The sequence below is a fragment of the Carassius carassius genome, chromosome 14 (genome assembly GCF_963082965.1).
Source record: "Carassius carassius chromosome 14, fCarCar2.1, whole genome shotgun sequence".
Taxonomy (NCBI): Eukaryota; Metazoa; Chordata; class Actinopteri; order Cypriniformes; family Cyprinidae; genus Carassius; species Carassius carassius.
This window is the reverse complement of record NC_081768.1, coordinates 21,513,157-21,531,607: the sequence shown is the minus strand read 5'-3', so window position 1 is coordinate 21,531,607 and position 18,451 is coordinate 21,513,157. Positions and strand designations below refer to the sequence as shown.

The window sequence follows — 18,451 nt, the reverse complement described above, 5'->3', positions numbered from 1 at the left end:
AGCTGCACCCTAACTGAAATGAAACCCAGTGTTAATTTCGTTGATTAATAATTTTCATCATAATATTCGTCAACAACATTTTTTTTCACCGACGACAACGAGATAATAACAAACTAAAACTCTGACATAAATCTATAAAAAATTTTGACAACAAATAAAAAGGAGATGAAAATGTTAGGGAGGGACGATTTGGGAAGGGATTCATTCAGAACTAAATCTCTTGTGTGGTTTGGAGTAGTGGTCGACCGATATGTGTTTTTTGACAGCAGATGACGATATCTTGGAAAGCAGGGGGCCGATAGCCGATATAAAGCCGATATTATTATTTTTTTTATTAATTATTAATATTTAAGAAATGTGAAATCATTTGACAATCGATTAAAAGTAAACATTTAAAAGAAACATGCTTATACTTTAGATGACAGTATTTTTCACAAATAAATAAATATTTTATACAAATATAATTAAAAAGAAGTAACCACTGTAACCAACAGGGCACTCAGTATTCTGGGACGTTTGTGTGCATTGGGAATCATATTTTTCAAATAAAGCCAAGGTAACACTCATTTTACATATAGCACACAGTAAAAACTACATGAATATGACAGTGGGAAAATGGATAAAATGCAACATAATTTGAAATCATGAGTTTAAAGTTTAAAGCATTCAATACACATGGACCGACCATCACATAGAGAACATGCGATCATGCTGGATACACATACACACTTCACAAGATCTCACAGCTGGAGTCGACTAAGTTTGCAAGGTTCATGAAATTAAATGTTCATTAGTCATTCAAAGATTTGTTTAAATTATATAAATGCATATTTGCTTAATGTTGACGGCAAGCGAGAAAGTATTATTATGTTTGCCTTTCTATTACTAATAGGCCTAATTTAAAAGCAATCATTATAATACTTTCTGTATACATTAATTCCTTTGTTTAACTGTTCTATCTGATTATTAGACAGACTTCTATCCATATTAGACTGTTAAAGGCAATGGCGAACAAGAGAGAGAGTGTGAGCACTCTGTGTTCTCAGGCGCTGCTGCTCTCAGCACCATCAAAATAAAAGTCCCACCTCGAACACATCGGTCAAGCACATAAACTTACCGGCCGATGCTGATATTTGAAAAATGCCAAATATTAGTCGATATATCGGCCGACCACTAGTTTGGAGGTTAGATGCGTAGATATGAATGGGCAGGATATAAGCTAACATACACTTTCTGCACGTCAAATACAAAAATGCCAATATGTGGGAGTAAGAGAAGAGCAGACATATGGATAGATCTTACTACGCAAGAGAGAACTCAATTCGGTCCAGTTTTCTGAGCACATACACTACTGAAAAATACACACACAGAGAGCGTGAATACTCTTTCACGTCGAATGAATGGAGAGTTACACACAAAATGATGACGAATATTCACACAAATGCATTTGATCATGTCTTAAGTGAATGTAAGCAGTAGGTAGAACGTCAGGACATTGCATCCATTGCAGCTGTGCATTGCAGATGCAAGAGAACACAGGAAAGAAACACAGCATGGAAATATCAGGAAGACAACTTTGAATTACAGTGAATACAGATGATCTTAACAGCAGGATTACTGCACTTAATTTAGAAAGTAATTATTGCTATAAAATGTATAATCTTCCATAATCTAACATAACAGTCTTACTTCATGGCATTACAGTTATCAGTTTAAAAACAGCCTGAGAAAACATCACTGCTAGCACAACCCTGTGATTAATTCAGAATTGTTTTTTATTTTTTTACTTCTTCATTTTCATTTTAAATCCCTAGAAGGATTTAGTGTATACAAAAGCTTGTCACCTCACTAAAACAGAGAAGGGGTCAGAGTGAAGATACATGCGTGGGAGTTTAATACTGAAAAGATCAGACCACATACGTCAGAGATTGTGGCTTCAATCAGGGTTTTCAGCCAGTGGCAGGTGTCACTGTCTAGACTTGAAGGGTTTTAAGTATTGTTAAACAGTCTTCTGGATGCATTCTGATATTCATGCCTAGAAAACCATTATTTCTCGGAGCAAATCATTTTTTGATCAAGTTCAAGTTTTGATCAAGAGGTTGTACATCTTTGAAGTTCTGAGGAAACATCACATTCTGCGTTTCTGAACTTCGAAAAGGAGTAGGATCACAGAATCATGATCTCCAGCAAGCTGCTAGTGTTTCGGGGCCCACGGGGTGCTCTGGTCACAGAAACCATTCAAGAGAGCCGACGGCGCAAAAAGTCGTGTGCTGAGCTGTTTCAGAATGGTTACCGTGTGAAGTTGGGCCCAGGCCAGATAGGAGACGGCAAGGAGAGTGCCAACCAGAGCTCTCTTTTTTACTGCCTCCATGTACTGTCTAACTGGGGTAAGACATTGTTTCTTGAGAACTTAGTATTAGTTTAAGACTGTATTTGCAGAAACTGCACGGTTATAATTTTTCACTTGTTTACTGTGTGTAAGACGTTTGTTGGGAGTTTATTACAGTATTTGGGTTTCCTATTGCTGAAGATAACGTCAAACTTGAAGTAAAAATATTTTTGCAAAGAGAAACTAGAGAACCCTGTCATGAAGCTTTTTAATTCATTTTTGTACGAATTGCAGCTAGGGTTGTGTGTTTCTGAATAGATTATGTTTTTGAGGCTGAAGACAGGAAAAATGCTGTTTATGTAAGAAGTCTGCTGAAGCTGGTGATATTGTTCTCTAATCTGCTTCCTGATGCACTCATTTCAGCTCACTCACTCTCTCTCTCTCTCACACACACAAACATGTGATTGTTCCATGGTTCTTCTTTCTCTGCTCGAAGCCCAAATAAATTGCTCAAATAGTACATGCTTAACATCTGAATTAAGTTTACAACAAACAAAAAATTTAACATTAACATTATTTTTTAGACGGTTGAATCTCACAATCTGTACATATTTTAAAAGGAATGAGAAACAAAAAATATTTTTGCTAGTAAATCAGTTTTGCTTATAGTTTAATTGTCATGGAAATTGTGATTGGTAATGTTTTCATAAGTTCTCTGAATGCAGTATGTGCACACTACACAAAAAATATCTGAATGCGCTGTATCTGCCAGAATGTGCTGTATTGAGTACACTGCATGGGAATATACATCTACTTTGGGGAAAAAAATAAATAAATGGACTTTTTCATTTGTGACTCATTATTTGATTGAGCTGTTAAAATTGAATTGAATAATTAAAAAAAAAAAAGAGTATTTCTTAATTTGTTTGTATTAATAAATGTGTGTAATATAACCACTGAAGCAGGTTTCTACTGTTTTGCATGTTTCTCATTGCATACTGTGTTGTTTCACATACTACTATTTTTGCACACCCATAAAATACTGTTATTAAATATTAGCATTATTATTGTGACTTCATTACCTGGAGGCAATCCTCCTATTTGCAAATTTAGCAGTTATACATATGAAATGCAAGTTTTTAAAAATACTAATGACTCTCCTGTCATCACTTACTACACTTAGCAAGTAGCAAATCATGGCTGTGGTGTAAAAAATAAATATAAAAAATCAAGCCAAAAACAAATAGTTTGGAATGTCAGAGCAAGAAAGAAAACTGAGCTTGTCGGTGCCAGTTATGGGTTCTTTAAAAAGATGAATGTAGTCTCCAATATTTTGGAATCTGGTGTTCCATTTTGAACACACAGATTGATTTAAATAACAGTTTTTATTGATCCTCGTCTGCTTTTCTGTTTTCTCTTGCAGGTCTGAGGTTTCTAAGAGCCTTGAGATTGATACAGTTCTCAGAAATTTTACAGTTTTTGAATATCTTAAAAACAAGGTAAGGCCGACAACATATCACGCACCTCTCTCACTCTCAATTTCAAAAGCTCTGCTCCGCTGGCATCAACACACACAGTCTCTACAGCTCTTTAGCAGAATCCGGTGTCCCTTCCATCGCTTTCCACACACCTCTGCAGGGCTCGTAGCTGAGCAGAATGTTTTACGTGTGCATTTAGCATGCTGTAGGTAAGAGAACAGGGCCGCCCTCCAGCCTGATGAATGCAGGAGTGTGAAGCAGACATGCCTCTGATTGATTCCTCCTCCGGCAAGCTGTCACACACATGACAGATGAGTGCCTCCTTCAAAAATATGTCAATGAATCAGAAAGGAATTGGAGAAAAGGCAGTCAGCACCCAACTCAGTGGTTGTAAAACTGCTGGACGTTTCATTTATTTTAGCTGCCATCTCGTTTTCCAGTTGGGGGAAATTGCTTAGATATATCACACTGAAACTGACACAGCTGTCAACAGGACGTTACATTTGCACCACAGTATTTTCCCTCATTGGCTGCTATAGAAGGGGCGTTCACATTGATGGTGATTTGCAGTGATCGGTGATAATTTGTATTTTTGTGAGGCTGGTGATTTGAGGCGACATGAGTTTAGTGCAAAATTCATACCTCATTCAAGTAGAGACTACCAATGTGAATGCTCCTTTAGACTTAACAGCTCCAATATGCTTGTTGGTCATCCTCGGGATCCCACTGTCTTCTGATTTATTTGCTGATAACCTGTGTGTTCACTCCCAGCGAGCAGCGTCAAGGCAAGGCATCGCTCGTGTGTGTGTTGGGCTCAGTAGATGACTGACTGATCTCTGTACGTCAGTGTGATGCGTTTCACTTTGAGAGGTGTGATGTAATTCTCGTCTCTCACAGTAATTCCATCAAGCTGGTGAACCTGTGTTCCATCTTCATAAGCACATGGCTCACTGCTGCAGGATTCATTCATCTGGTGAGTGAAAAAACACACACACGCTCCCCTCTCTCCCCATGCCCTGGAGAAATGACAGAGAAAGGAGTGCACATGCAGATTCATGGGAGGGAAAATCTCCTGAGCGAGCGTCACGTCTGTCCCTTTGTGGCGTATGTGGTTTGTGTTGTAGTTCATCTGAAGGTTCGGTGTCTTGTGGTTCCTTTTTTGTGTTGTTTTGTTTTTATCAGGGTGTGCCAGAGGACATCTGTGCCACTAGATGGCAGCAGAGACTCTGATCGCCACTAAATACTCAGTTTGGTTGCTCTCACAATTCATCCTTGTGATTTTCTGTATGGACAGTAGATGGCTGTAGAGGATCGTGTTTTGATCTGTCAGTAATTCACTCTTTGCCCTTCATTCCTCCGGCAGGTGGAAAACTCAGGGGATCCATGGGAAAACTTCCAAAACTCTCAGCCGCTCTCATATTGGGAATGTGTGTACTTATTAATGGTCACTATGTCCACGGTGGGATATGGAGATGTCTGTGCAAGAACCACTCTTGGACGCCTTTTCATGGTCTTCTTCATTCTCGGTGGTCTGGTAAAATCACTTTTCCTCTTGTTGGCACTCCTGCACCCCTCCCCTTCCCAAATGCAAACAACTACCATTTAAAAATCATGCAGAACTCCTGTGATTTGACACTTTCATAACTGTTGTCTTTCCACAATTATAACACTGTTTTTACCATACCACAGTCTTCATGATAGCCCAAATTATAACACTGTTTTTACCATATTGTATATGTCCATTGTCTTTGTAATGTTTACTCCCCTGCCGTTAAGATCCATTACCTTGTTTGACCATTACAACCCAAGTTAAAGATGAAATGTACATGCATTTTGTATATTTTTGTAGATGCTGTACGACACTACCCCTCATTATGTTTATTGCATTTAAAATAGCATTTTATAGAAATGTATTTTGACAATAATGTTGTTGCTATTCTCTTAAAACAGTTTTGCGGTTTCAGGACATCCCATCCTTCTGTTTCCCTCCCCGAATTCCAACAAACACAGTGGCAGTCGGATGGCCCATAGTCCTGCTTGAGCGTCACCATAGCAACAGCAGCCAAAAACACTCTTATAAGTGCATGCACAGCAGAGTATCTCCAGATGAAGATACTGGAAAATATACATAGAAATAACAGTTAAAGACTAGATGTTTATGTTCTGCAGGAAGTTTTTGGTAAAATTATTTATGAGTGGAAAATGCCCATTTTGTCATCAATCAGAGAAACCGTTATATCAAATAGTTTCAAAGAATTGATTGATGGCAAGAAGTAAAATACCAAAACTGAACCTAAAATAATTTTGGTTACACCATTGAAAGTAATGGGTTAGATTAGGTAGAATTAGTTCCTTATGATCAAATTTTACAGTGAATAATTTTTGAGTAATTATGTAATTTTGAAACTTTTTCATAGAAACGGTTAAAATGAAATGACTCATAAAAATATTCAGATTCAAGAATCAATATATATTGCCTATCCTTAGTGTTTAGGTGGTTAACAGACTCAAGATCAAGGTATAGATCATCCACAGACATTCAGAGGGTCTCATGTGAAGCTTATATAGACGTAATGCAGGACAGATGCGCTTCAGTTCTATCACTGGACACAGAAAGTTCCAGCTGTCAAGACGTTTCCATAGCAATCTGCTATTTCTTTTTGTTTTTGAGGAGGGCTGGAAATAATCACTGCTCTGCTTTATATCAGGTGTTCAATTAATGACTTCAGTATGGAAATGTTGTAAAGCGTCAGATCTGATCAGGCAGATGTCATAATTCATCAGGGCCCTAGAGAGAGGTGAAGAACCTCTCACAACTCTCTCCGGGAGGTCAGGCTGACATCTCTGGGATTATAGCGCATAGCGTGGAGATAAAACAGAACTTTGTCAAGGCTGCAATCTTGCAAAGTGCATCCAGCTCATTTGAAGCACACTAATGAGTCTTAATGTGCTTTGCAGCTGTGGGCGATCAGACTGGACTATTCAAATCCACTTGCCACTGCATTAGTGTTTGTTGGACAAAACATGGCATGTAGGTTTTTTCTTCTTTCTCTTCCTTTTCAGAAGACGTTTTTTGTGCTGTCAGAGAAAATATAGATGGGCAGCACAACAAACAAAAAAAAAAAGTCTCCAAAGTGGGCCTTTTGTCCATTATTCCATTTTCCCCTCAATTTGAATTTTTTCCATTCTTTTCAGAAGCACAATGGACATTTTTATATTTCTAAGTTATTTTTTATTATTTTAATAATAATAATAATAGCAATAATAAAGAAATATTACTAAGCTACATCATTTTGTTTTTGGAGCAAATACATGTCAAATTTCTGCACCTCAGAGGTAAAAACAAAAAAGAAAACAAAAAGGAATTCCAGACTCGGACTGGTCTCTCCGCTCTCTTTTTTTAGCCTCTGCTTCTGTCTCCTATCTTCTCCTTAGGCCATGTTTGCCAGCTACGTCCCTGAAATCATAGAGTTAATAGGAAACCGCAAGAAATATGGTGGTTCCTATAGTGCGGTAAATGGCAGAAAGTAAGTATTCCAGGTGCCACTGTGGCTTAGGTCACAGCAGAACCCCTCTTTGCATGCACTTTTCTTTTTCTGTTCCATGCATGTAGGCCATGTTTGCTCGCTACGTGCCAGAAATTGCTGCTCTCATCCTTAATCGGAAGAAATACGGAGGGAGTTATAACTCGACACGAGGCAGAAAGTAAGTCAAAATCCAGAACCAGGTGTGGTTGTGTGACTCACACGCCCCCCTCTCAGATAGAGAGGGGGTTAGTGCAGACAAATATGATAGGAAGAATGAATGTCACACTGTGACTGGAGACCTTGGCCATCGTAGCCACATGTCCGTGCCCTTTGCTCTGTGTCTGTGGCTTCTTTTCTTAAACTCATCTGCTGCTTTTTAATTTCATTAGAGTGGCTATTGTTGCTTTTCCATCCGTTATGTGCTACTGTAGAATCAGTGTTTGTTTTGCTTTTGAAATGAAAAAAGCACAGTTAATGATAGAAGATCACTAGTTCATACTCAGATAAAAAAAAAAAAATTAAATAATAATAATAATAAAAAAACCTGTTCACATAGTGTCTCATTGTCTTGTGTTTGTTTCTGTTTTCTGAGTTCTGCTCATCATGCTTGACCCATCTCTCGCATGCTCTCTGTGAATGGACATATGCTGGCTTTTTAGTTTGCATGCTGCAGTGAGAAAAGCCTCTCTGGCTGTGCGTCACTGCTGGCCCTTCGCCTCATCTCTGTGTGACATGACTCTGGCCCTGATCTTCAGTCAGCGCACACCCTGAATGCCTGGATGCCTCAGCTCTCGCACTGGAGCTGCTCAATTGCAATTGGCTTGCTTTTTTGCCCCGCTTGATACTTTTACTATGTCCCGTTTTTTATTTTCCTTTTCAAAGATGACCCCTGAATGTGAATGTGGATATTTTGAAACCCCCCCCACTCGTTTCTGGCTCAAACACGGCCCTGTCATCAGCACAGCGATTCTCCCGAACGCTCGTATTTACGTTCCAGTGCCCCGTCTATCTCTCTCGCACACACTCTTTCCCAACCCATTTCGCAGCGTGAAACAGGCACTCGGTCACGTCCAGCTTTCATCTTCTGAATTTGAGGGCAAATACTAAGCCGGGAGAAAGCCATTAAGAGCCCCTTTGTTTGATGCCGTTTCGCTGTCAGTGAAACAAGATTGATGAAATGTTATGTTTGGCCTCAGCCCCACGTTTGGATTCGTAGTCTGGTGTTGAGAGAAGGCCTTGTCAAAAGAGCTGAGCCTCTCACTTTCTTTCTCTCTGGCTATGCATGCATCTGGTTGCAATTACAGTAGGCTCCAACTCTCTGACCGAGCAGAAAGACAGGCACCAGGCTTCGCCTTATTGTTTAAATATGCACGGGACTGTGTGCTCATGAATGGACACATCATGACACCTTGAAATAAATATGTTGGGTTATTTATTTCCACTGTCAGCACGTTTCCGACAAACTCAGGCTGGTGCAAAATACATACGTTTAGAGTGTAATCCTGCATAAACTCACAAATGTCCAAGAGTAGGTGTTTATGAATAAATGATATATAAACACTGATTGTAATAATGTTTGGTGTAGAATTTAGCTTGACTTTTAAAACAAAGAATTAAAGATAATTTTAAATGTAGTCTAACAGTACAGCAATAAAGCCAGTTTTTGTTTTTCTTAACTCCATTTTTTTAAAAATAAATATTCATCCCTTTGTTACTTTGCTAAATAGTGTTCTAGTTTGTGGCTATGACTATAAATATGACAATAAAATTATAATAATTTAAAGTCTAATGTGCAAAACTTTGTCAGATATCAGTAATTTGTCTTTGTCTAATTCAAAATGAACCAAGAAATTTAGTGAAGTTTATTTTAAGTTATAATATTTCTGAATATTTTGTACAGTATTTTTGATCAAATAAATGCAGCCTTGTTTAGCATAAGAGATGTTTTTCAAAAAATTCTTACTGACCACAAACTTTTGACTAGTAGTGTGTAACTATAATTATATTCATAGTCTGTATACTAAAGAGTCCCTTTAACATAATTTTTGTTAAAAGTGTGCTCAGTGTTCTTAATCAAGTAAATCTGTAATTTGTCAACTAAAAAAAGTAATATAGCTGAAAAGTTTATTTTTAGAGGCCATTAGCTTTTTAGTAATATTGTATATATTTATAGATTTAATTATTTGAGCCCTGACAGTACGGTCATAGTGTGCCGAGACCTAGCAGTAGTTTGAAGTGTAAATCGCTGCTATTGAAACCACGCAACAGCCAGGTTTGTGATGGCTGTTGATGTCAGCGTGTGTTCAACGTTGCGTTTAACCATCAGAGCAGGAACGCAGATCTGGATCTATGACTGTAATATAGAGCAGCGTTCTGTTGGATCAGGTCGGAGTCTCTGTGGTTTCCATTAGAGCACTGCTGAAACTGACATAAACCCTGAGTGAACTCTGAGCTCATGCGCTGCATCTGAGCTTCTCTCCAGAATCTAAGCCACACCAAGAACGTGGAGCCGGCACTGCTTGCCCCCACAGACCGGGCCTGTGTTGGCATCCGCATGCATGGAGTAAGAGTTGAAAAGAGGATGGAATGGCATATATAAGTGCCATTACTGATATGCCTCTCACAACACATTAAAATGAGTGAGATCAATAGAGGTTCAGTCATATGGTTCTCTGACTTCAGCTTAGGTGTGTGTATCCATGCAAAGCTGACAGTCTGATGAATAGTCTGTAATGTTGGACAGCTTACTGCATTGTCCTGCTAGTTATAATTCTGAAATAATACATTTCTGAAATATCAATTCTGAAAACTCCTGGGACCAAGCAAAAAAAAAAAAAAGTGCATTAAAATGTAATACAGTGTTGTAGTGTTTAAACGAATGTAATGTTTTAAATCTAAATATAATTATAAAATAATGTTTGTCATGTCTTTGAAAATATACACATTCTGAAAATGCAGTTAATAGGCATTTCATGTAAATTAGTGGATTTCAACTTTGACTTAATATACATGATCCAAACTAGTTAAATTGGTAGTTCACACAAAAATGAAAATTGTGTTATTTACATTTCATTCAGCAACGTACTTTCTTCAGTGGAACACAAAATAAATTATGTAGAAAAATGTCTGTATGTATTTTTTTTTTGTTTGTTTGTTTTTTAGTGATTTTCAAAATCTCTCCTTTACTGTTCTAAAAAAGAAAGTAAATTATACAGTCAGTATTATTTTTAACTAGATCTAAACTATAAATAGCCTTCTAGAAAAAAAAAAACTTAAATGGAGTTTAATAATGTTGCATGTTAAAAATGCATTGGCAACTAACTGAAATATATGGAGCCCATGCAAGAGGGAAAAAAAGTTAAATTGTGTGCATGACATAAGTACTTCCCACGTTTTACTAAATCGTGGCCATGTTTTAGTTGAAATAAATTGAGGGAACAAATTATATTGTGCACACGATTTAGTAAAATGAAGTAGCGAATTATGTTGTGGACACAATTCGCTTTTTTTATTATGCATTTCATGCTGGGCACCATACAAATAAAATAAGTTTCTGTTAAATGTAAGTAAAATAAAGGTAAAATGTAAGTAAAAATAAAATGTAAATAGAAAATTAAAAGAAATAATAACAATTATAAAATGACAGGTACATACAATTCTAAAACAAAACATAAAAATGAATTCAAAATATTAATAAAAAATATAATATTGCATAAATAATACTAAAACGTAGTAATACAGGTTAGGAATGACATGAGTGTGAGGAAATCATGACATTGACAGTATTTACCTTTTTGGATGAGCTATCTACTAGTTCTCTGATTTGTTATATAAGCTATATAAAATATAAAGTATATTATACTTTTACACCAGGCTTTATTACAGCAGAAATAATTTGTATAAATATGGACAAAATTAGATGTTCGTATGTTTATGAGGCAAAATTTAATTCTGTAAAACTGTGTATGTTTCATAGAAATCACGTTTATTTACAAGAAAATGTTTGAAAATTATTGAAAATATGTAATTGATAATATAACTGATAATAACTCCTAAATATGGGATGTCTCTGTAAAGCCTAGAATGTATCCTTACACTAAGAGTTTAGACAGAAGTTGGGAATCCTATTAGCCTTCACAGAGCTGGGTCCCAGAAGGATCATTTAACTATTTAATTTGTATGCAAACATTTGTGCCCATCAGAAACCACTTTGACTGGACATGATGTGTCTTTAAGTTCAAATACACATGGAATATTTCATTGATCATTTATTTGTGTATTCATATGTCCTATAATTTAATTTGTCAAAATTCAGGTAGCAGGTAGTAAATAAGTAGATGATGTAAAACAAACCACAGGAGAGAGATAAAAACTGACTCCACCATAATAACCATATTTACCGGTTTAGATTGCAGGTCTGTGAATATGTTTTTTAAAGGTCTGTTCTTAACTTTTTACATTTGGTACCCAGAAGGCTATTTCTGAGCAATACTCAGCTTTACAGCATATTTAGGGAAATTGCAGTCAGACATGGCATAATGGAGTGTTTTTTGAATAATTACAGTAGTTTAAGGAGGTGTTCCTAGCTAATGAGTTACCAAATTAAATTCATTATTGTTCCCCTGCATCAAGTTGTGTATTGTAATGATGATGGAGCCCTGGCCCCATGTGGACTACACATGTGATCCATCTCAAGCTCTGTTCTCTTTTAGTTTGAAGACAGGACAGACATGCACCCCTTTCATCAAACAACGTTCTCCTCACAGCTATCATTTGGACACAGCTTTTCCTAAAACATTGTTGATTATAAAAGTCTGTGATGAGCGCAGAAACAGACCGGACACTTTTCGTTCGATTCAGTTTAAGGATTAGAGCAGTATCAATGGTTTCGCTGCCGAGGCTGATGTTCGAGCTTGTTGTTTTTCATTTCTTTTAAGTTTTTATTATGATTTCCATATTTTTGGTGCTTTATTTTTTATTCGGCATGATTCACAGTGCATGCTGGGTAACTGCCCTTCTGCATTTGCTCGCTCAGTTTCTGCAATTATCTTTGTTTTATTTCACATTATTGTGTGTTGTAGCCCAAGTGTTCTCTTCACTGTGTGTTGTTCACAGTATAGTGTTGTTAGTTTGTGTAAGTAGTTTTTTTCCACCAGTATTTAATTGTTCAAACATTTTTATATTTAAAATGTTTTTTTTTGTCTTGTTAAGATGCTGTTTTTCATAGTAATTATTTATACTATTTTTATTCAGTGACATAAACTTTAATTCTCTTGCCTGTTTCTGAGCAATTGTGTGATTATACAGTCATAAAAAAGTTTGAAATAAAGAGCAAGAAATGCCAGCAGACAAATAAGTCCCATACAATGATATTCCACTGTTTTTTTTAAAGGAAACATGTTTTTCCATCTTCGTGCTATTACTTTAAAGATGCACTCAGTAATTAGAGTAAAGTTGTTTGATGTATACTCAGATTGAAGACTCTTATCAGTAGCCTAAGAAAAGCCAAAGGCCTCATGAAGGCTCATGTTAACGTCACATGACCATCTGAATGCTAACTTAAGTCCTACTATGCAAATTAATTCTTTCAGAATTGTATCTACCAGTTAAATCCTGATATTATGTAATACAGTAATATTGCAAAATTGTAACCGTTGTTCTGCTCAATATTAATATTTTTGTGGAAACACTTTTTTTCAGAATTCATTGCAGAATAGAAAATTCATAAAAGTTCAGTTGGGGTCTTACTGACCTTATGTATTACTGAGTGCACTTTTGCGCAAGCACAGAAATAGTTATGAAGGTTAAGGCATCACGTAATGACATCAGTCTTATCTAATACTCTTTTGTTTGATTTTACATCTTGTATTGCTTTCATTGGCAGTACCATAAACTTGAAGAAAAAAACAAAACACCCCCGCAGTGGTGAAACACAATCAGTAGCACAGCCACGCACCACTGAAAGCTCATCCAAACATGGAGACAAGATGTCTGACATAAGCCGAGACAGAGTGTGTTTGTATCCATGCCAAAGACTCTGTTCTAGAGTAAAAAGAGTGAGAGCATTGTCATACAAAACTCTCTGATTTAACTAAAGCTCTCAAATGGGCATTTTTGGAAATAGGAAAACATGAATAATGTGTCTCTCATCAAGCCACCCCTTTGCCAGATGCTGTTGGCTTTACACCAAGTCATCAACTCAACAATGTCTTCTCATCCCAGGACAGTCATGCGTGCAATTACTACCACTCATTAAATACAAGAGGCCAGATCTGTGAAGATCATTATGTGTGATAGCATCCAGACACTGCACCCATGAAGCCTGATCGCGTCCCTCCGGCTAACAGAGATCCGCTTAATGTTTGCCCAGGATCTGAGCACAAATAAGCACCTCTCCTGCAACTGAGAGTGTACAGGCACATACACAAAGTTACAATTAAGGTCAGCAGTCCCTGTTCTTTGTAAACTCATGAGCACATCATGTCTGCTGAGGGAAGAGAGAGTTAGTTTGGACAGATTTAGATTGATGACCGTGCATGGATAAAGCTCTTGAGACTTTGACCACAGCAGTATTGGAGTAATCCAGCATGGGAAGTGAAGTGGTCCTCAAAACCCCATGGCTAAAGCTCAACTCTTTAACCTCCTGTTGCATAGAAGCCCTGCTTGACAAATAAAGCATTGTTATTGTTCTGCAACAGTAATAGAAGTGGCCATTAAGTTGTTAGGATAGTTATGATGGGCCAAAATCTTTTATATGAGTCAATCATTGGCATGAATAAACTCTTGAGAACAACTTTGGTGTGTAATTTAAAGTGCATTAGTGTGTAGTTTGGTATATAGTTTAAAGGCTTAAAATGCAACCTTAACATGAGGGATTTTTCAGTGACACTTTCTACAGGTTACATTGCTGTGCCAGTAGGTGGCGACACGTGGCTTTCTTTGAGTCATTGAATCATTTACTAAATTGATTTGTTCAAACACACTGATTTATTCAGTAATTAAATATGGGATGGACTTACACTAATGCTTGTATCACACTGGATGCGGAGTCGGCACAGTTGTGCTGCGTATGCAGAGCGTGAACAGCGCGCGCCCATTGTGCCACAGCTTGTGTACTGCAATACAGATGAATATCGTAATTTCTGTCATATTTCCCAGCCTTCTCCTTCGAACCCTGTGTGCATGAAAAACACTATAGTTATTTATTGTAGATACTATAGTGTTTTCGAATCATACTATTGTAAAGTGTATTATACGGTATATATTTACCACACTTTATTAAAGAATGCTACAGCAAACTGTAGTATTCACTATAGGGAACTGATAACTGTAATAAATATAGTAGTATACTTTGTTTTTTTACTACAGTAAACTGTAGTGTATTTTAGTAATATACCCTATAGTTGTAGAAAACTTAGTACAGTATGGGTAAAGTAATTTGTTTATATTGCTATAGTTGTTGTTATTATTACCATAGCAACTATAGAATAACCACAACAAATGAATTCAAGTACTATAGGATGGTTCAAAAACACTGTAGTCTTTACTATAAATTACTTTAGTATTTTTTCATGTGCTTTGATGTAAATATGGCCAGCATACCCTCTGTCCCACACACATTTGTAAATAACATGCTGTATATAGGTAGTTTACATGATAAAAAAAAAAAACATGCAAGTCACAGAATAACAAAACTGATTTATTCAAAAACATTGATTAATTTAAAAATAAAAAATAGTGACTGTCTTTAAGAGTGAGTCATTGAATCAGTTACTCAACCAAGAAGACATACTCGTTCAGGAATTGAACATCATTATTGTATATTGCTTGTTTAGCTTTTATTTTCGTTGGCAATGCAAAAATAAACGACTGACTATATTGAATCTATTTGTTTATTGCACTGTTGTAAAAACAACAACAACATTGTTTCTGTGATTATTGCTAAGTTCAATTATTGCATCCTTAGCTTTAGCTTATACATCACAGAAGCGCTGTTTGAGTGCTGCTGATATAGCCAGAAGATGTCAAGGCTGCTCACTACTAGGTTTTGGAACGATTAAGAAACTAGATCTTACTATGGAGGCAGAATAAATGAGCCCCAGAAGACCGTGACCTCTGGAACAATCCAGTTGAGTCTGTTTGTTTGTTCCATCTGATATATTGCAAGTTTTTCATTCGTTGCCTGTCCGGAGAAGTCATGGTTAGAGTTCATGGCAGCCACAGATCCAAAAACAATTTAACCGCTTTTGACAGGGGTTCCGATACTTGTCAGTTAGTATTGATGTTCATGTCAACATGCGTCCTAGCACAGGGGTGGTTTGGCTACAGAGACACGGCTTATTAAGAACATTTGCCAATCCAACATTAAAACGTAAGATTCAATTTTGTTTGTCCTGAAAAAGTTCAAAGCACTTAATTTAATGTTTTAAACCATGTTTATAAATATGAGGTAAAACAACATGTGCTGTTATGACTGTAGCGCACAGTGAATATTTGAAGGCCACATCATTTAATGTTTTCAAGACATTTTTGGTTAATATGACTTTAAGCTTCTTTTAGGATATGCCAGAGTTTTGTTTTATTTTATGTTGCACTCTTCAGCTGAATTTTCCCCCTTACAGGCACATTGTGGTCTGTGGTCATATCACGCTCGAAAGTGTTTCCAACTTCCTTAAAGACTTCCTACACAAGGACAGGGATGATGTCAATGTAGAAATTGTTTTTCTTCATAAGTAAGTACAATTCCCTGTGGAATACATTTTCATAATCTTGATGGAGCCTTTCCGCACTGTGAAGAAAAAAATGACTGTATGTAACTAAGAAAAACAAATCAATCAAAGATAGTTTTTATATAACAAAGAGATCAGCCAGTAAGTTGTTTTGACATTCTTTTGTTAGCCGCTAGTGGTGCACAAATGACACATTGTTCTTATAAACTTAAAGCATTCCTCATTAGTAACACACTCTCTGTTTTTGTCTCTTTTTTTTTGCCAAACTCTAGTATTTCCCCTAATCTTGAGCTGGAAGCCTTGTTCAAACGTCACTTCACTCAGGTGGAATTCTATCAAGGATCGGTCCTCAACCCGCATGATCTAGCAAGAGTAAAGGTAACTTTAGAAAAACTTAGCAATTCTTTCAGTTTGATCTGAAGATTTAATAATCGGGATACTTATACAGATTTGTAGAGATATTGTAGATAATAATGTTAGCATATTTTGATGTTTTGATGCTGTTCTGAACATTGAGGCATCACCTCGTCTTTTTAATCTTGTACAGATCGAGTCAGCGGACGCCTGCTTGATTCTTGCAAACAAATACTGTGCAGACCCCGATGCTGAAGATGCCTCTAATATCATGAGGTCAGTTCGGTGGAGGGTTGCGTTTGCTATCAACACATTTGAGCACATCTTATTTTTATTTTTGTGGGCAGGATCATAAACTCGCTAGGGACATCCTCCTATAAAAAAGATGTATTGAAAGCTGATGGCTTTTCACCCTCCTGTGCTGTTAAAGGAAAGTGTGAATGGGATACTTGGTGTCTCAGGTCATATTCACACATGTTATATACCTGGACACAGATGAAAGAGCCAGGAGGAATTTCCTTTGGGACGGAGTCATCTAATATTGCTCTAAAAAAGTGTGAAGTGAGGGCAAACATATTTCGATTCCTCCTCTCATGCTGGAGATGTTCTTTAGCCATGAATAACGCACAGAATCGCACCCAGGCTGGACTGTTTGGAAAATAAAATATTAATGTAGGCAGGTCTCGGAGTGCTCTTTTGAACTAATGTGTTATAGAGCAGTTTTATATGGAAATAAATTCTGCACCTCTCATACGAGACTGAAGAGAAATCCAGACTGGATTTCACAAGGGAAATCACACTGTGTTGTCACATATCACAGGCTCCTCTGGAAATGAACGATTAATTATTTTTTATTCATTCAGCAGATGCTTGTTTTTAATCCAAAGTGACTTACGATGGTGAATTCTGGGACGGTCCTCCTGGAGGTTAAAGGTGCACTCAGTAGGTTTTTGTTTACACGAGGGAGTGAGCTGCTCCATGCAGAATAAAACAGATTTTTCTAGAAGATTAATACGTTTAGAGTCTTCATCTCATGCGAGTGTACTTCATTTTAATGATATTTCTTAAAAGTGCAGTTCATATACTACTGTTAGAAATCATATACTACTGTAAGAAAGAAGTAATAATTTTGTTTAGCAAGGATGCATTAAATTGATTAAAAAAGTATCCGTTTAATTGTTTAAAAAAGTATTTCAGAAATATTTTATATGAAATCTTTGAAATAATCAAAAATCATGAAAAATTGTATCACAGTTTCCAAAATAAAAAATAAAATAGTGTAACTTAAAATAGAAAACAGTTTATTTCAATTGCAATAGTATTTTCACAATATTACTGGTATTACTAACTTTTTAATCAAATAAATGCAGCCTCTGTGAACATAAGACACTTCTTTTAAAAACATTAAAGAATTTTACCGACCTAAACTTTTGAAGTGCATCTTTGTTTTTTGTTTTTTATTAAGCAATAAATGACTGAACGCACCTTTAATCTAAATGTATACTTCTAAAGAAACAAACTAAGTTGAAAATGTAACTATTCTATCTTTTTTCTTTCCCCGCAAATGCTGTTTATGTTGGCTTTAAATGACTTGTAAATTAATACAACTGCTTCTTCTTTTTACAGAGTAATATCTATCAAGAATTACCATCCAAAGATCAGAATAATCACTCAAATGTTGCAGTACCACAACAAGGTAGGAAGTGAGCTTTTCAGTTGCTATGTCAATTCAAATCAACAATAAATTTAACAGAAGGAATACAAATAACGTATAAAGAGACTATAAAATTGATGAAAAAAATACTAATTTAAATCTGACGTGGCAGATAAACATGTGCAATTTGAGAACTAACCCTCAGATTCAGCTGTCCATGACAACAGGAATTTTATAAGTTCACAGGAATCAAATACAGTATGTCTACATATTTTTTTCCCTTCAGTGTTTATCCCCTATTACAGCAGCTTGAACGCAGCTTTGTATTCATCAGGGAGTGTAGAAACAGGAGATGAATGTTAATGACTTGATGGATGTTT

General features: G+C 36.4%; 1 protein-coding gene across 19 annotated transcripts in view; it reads left to right on the top strand.

Moving 5' to 3' along the window:
- The window catches only part of LOC132157327 (calcium-activated potassium channel subunit alpha-1a), a 218,110-nt gene that overhangs the window by 145,077 nt on the left and 54,582 nt on the right, over window positions 1-18,451 (top strand). For all 19 annotated transcript variants that reach the window (XM_059566632.1, XM_059566630.1, XM_059566620.1 and 16 more), the window contains exons 6-13: window positions 3,753-3,828; window positions 4,705-4,780; window positions 5,171-5,341; window positions 7,243-7,334; window positions 15,956-16,066; window positions 16,336-16,441; window positions 16,611-16,693; window positions 18,044-18,113. In XM_059566632.1, coding sequence (XP_059422615.1) covers window positions 3,753-3,828; window positions 4,705-4,780; window positions 5,171-5,341; window positions 7,243-7,334; window positions 15,956-16,066; window positions 16,336-16,441; window positions 16,611-16,693; window positions 18,044-18,113 — 785 coding nt within the window. The remainder of the gene's footprint in view (window positions 1-3,752; window positions 3,829-4,704; window positions 4,781-5,170; window positions 5,342-7,242; window positions 7,335-15,955; window positions 16,067-16,335; window positions 16,442-16,610; window positions 16,694-18,043; window positions 18,114-18,451) is intronic.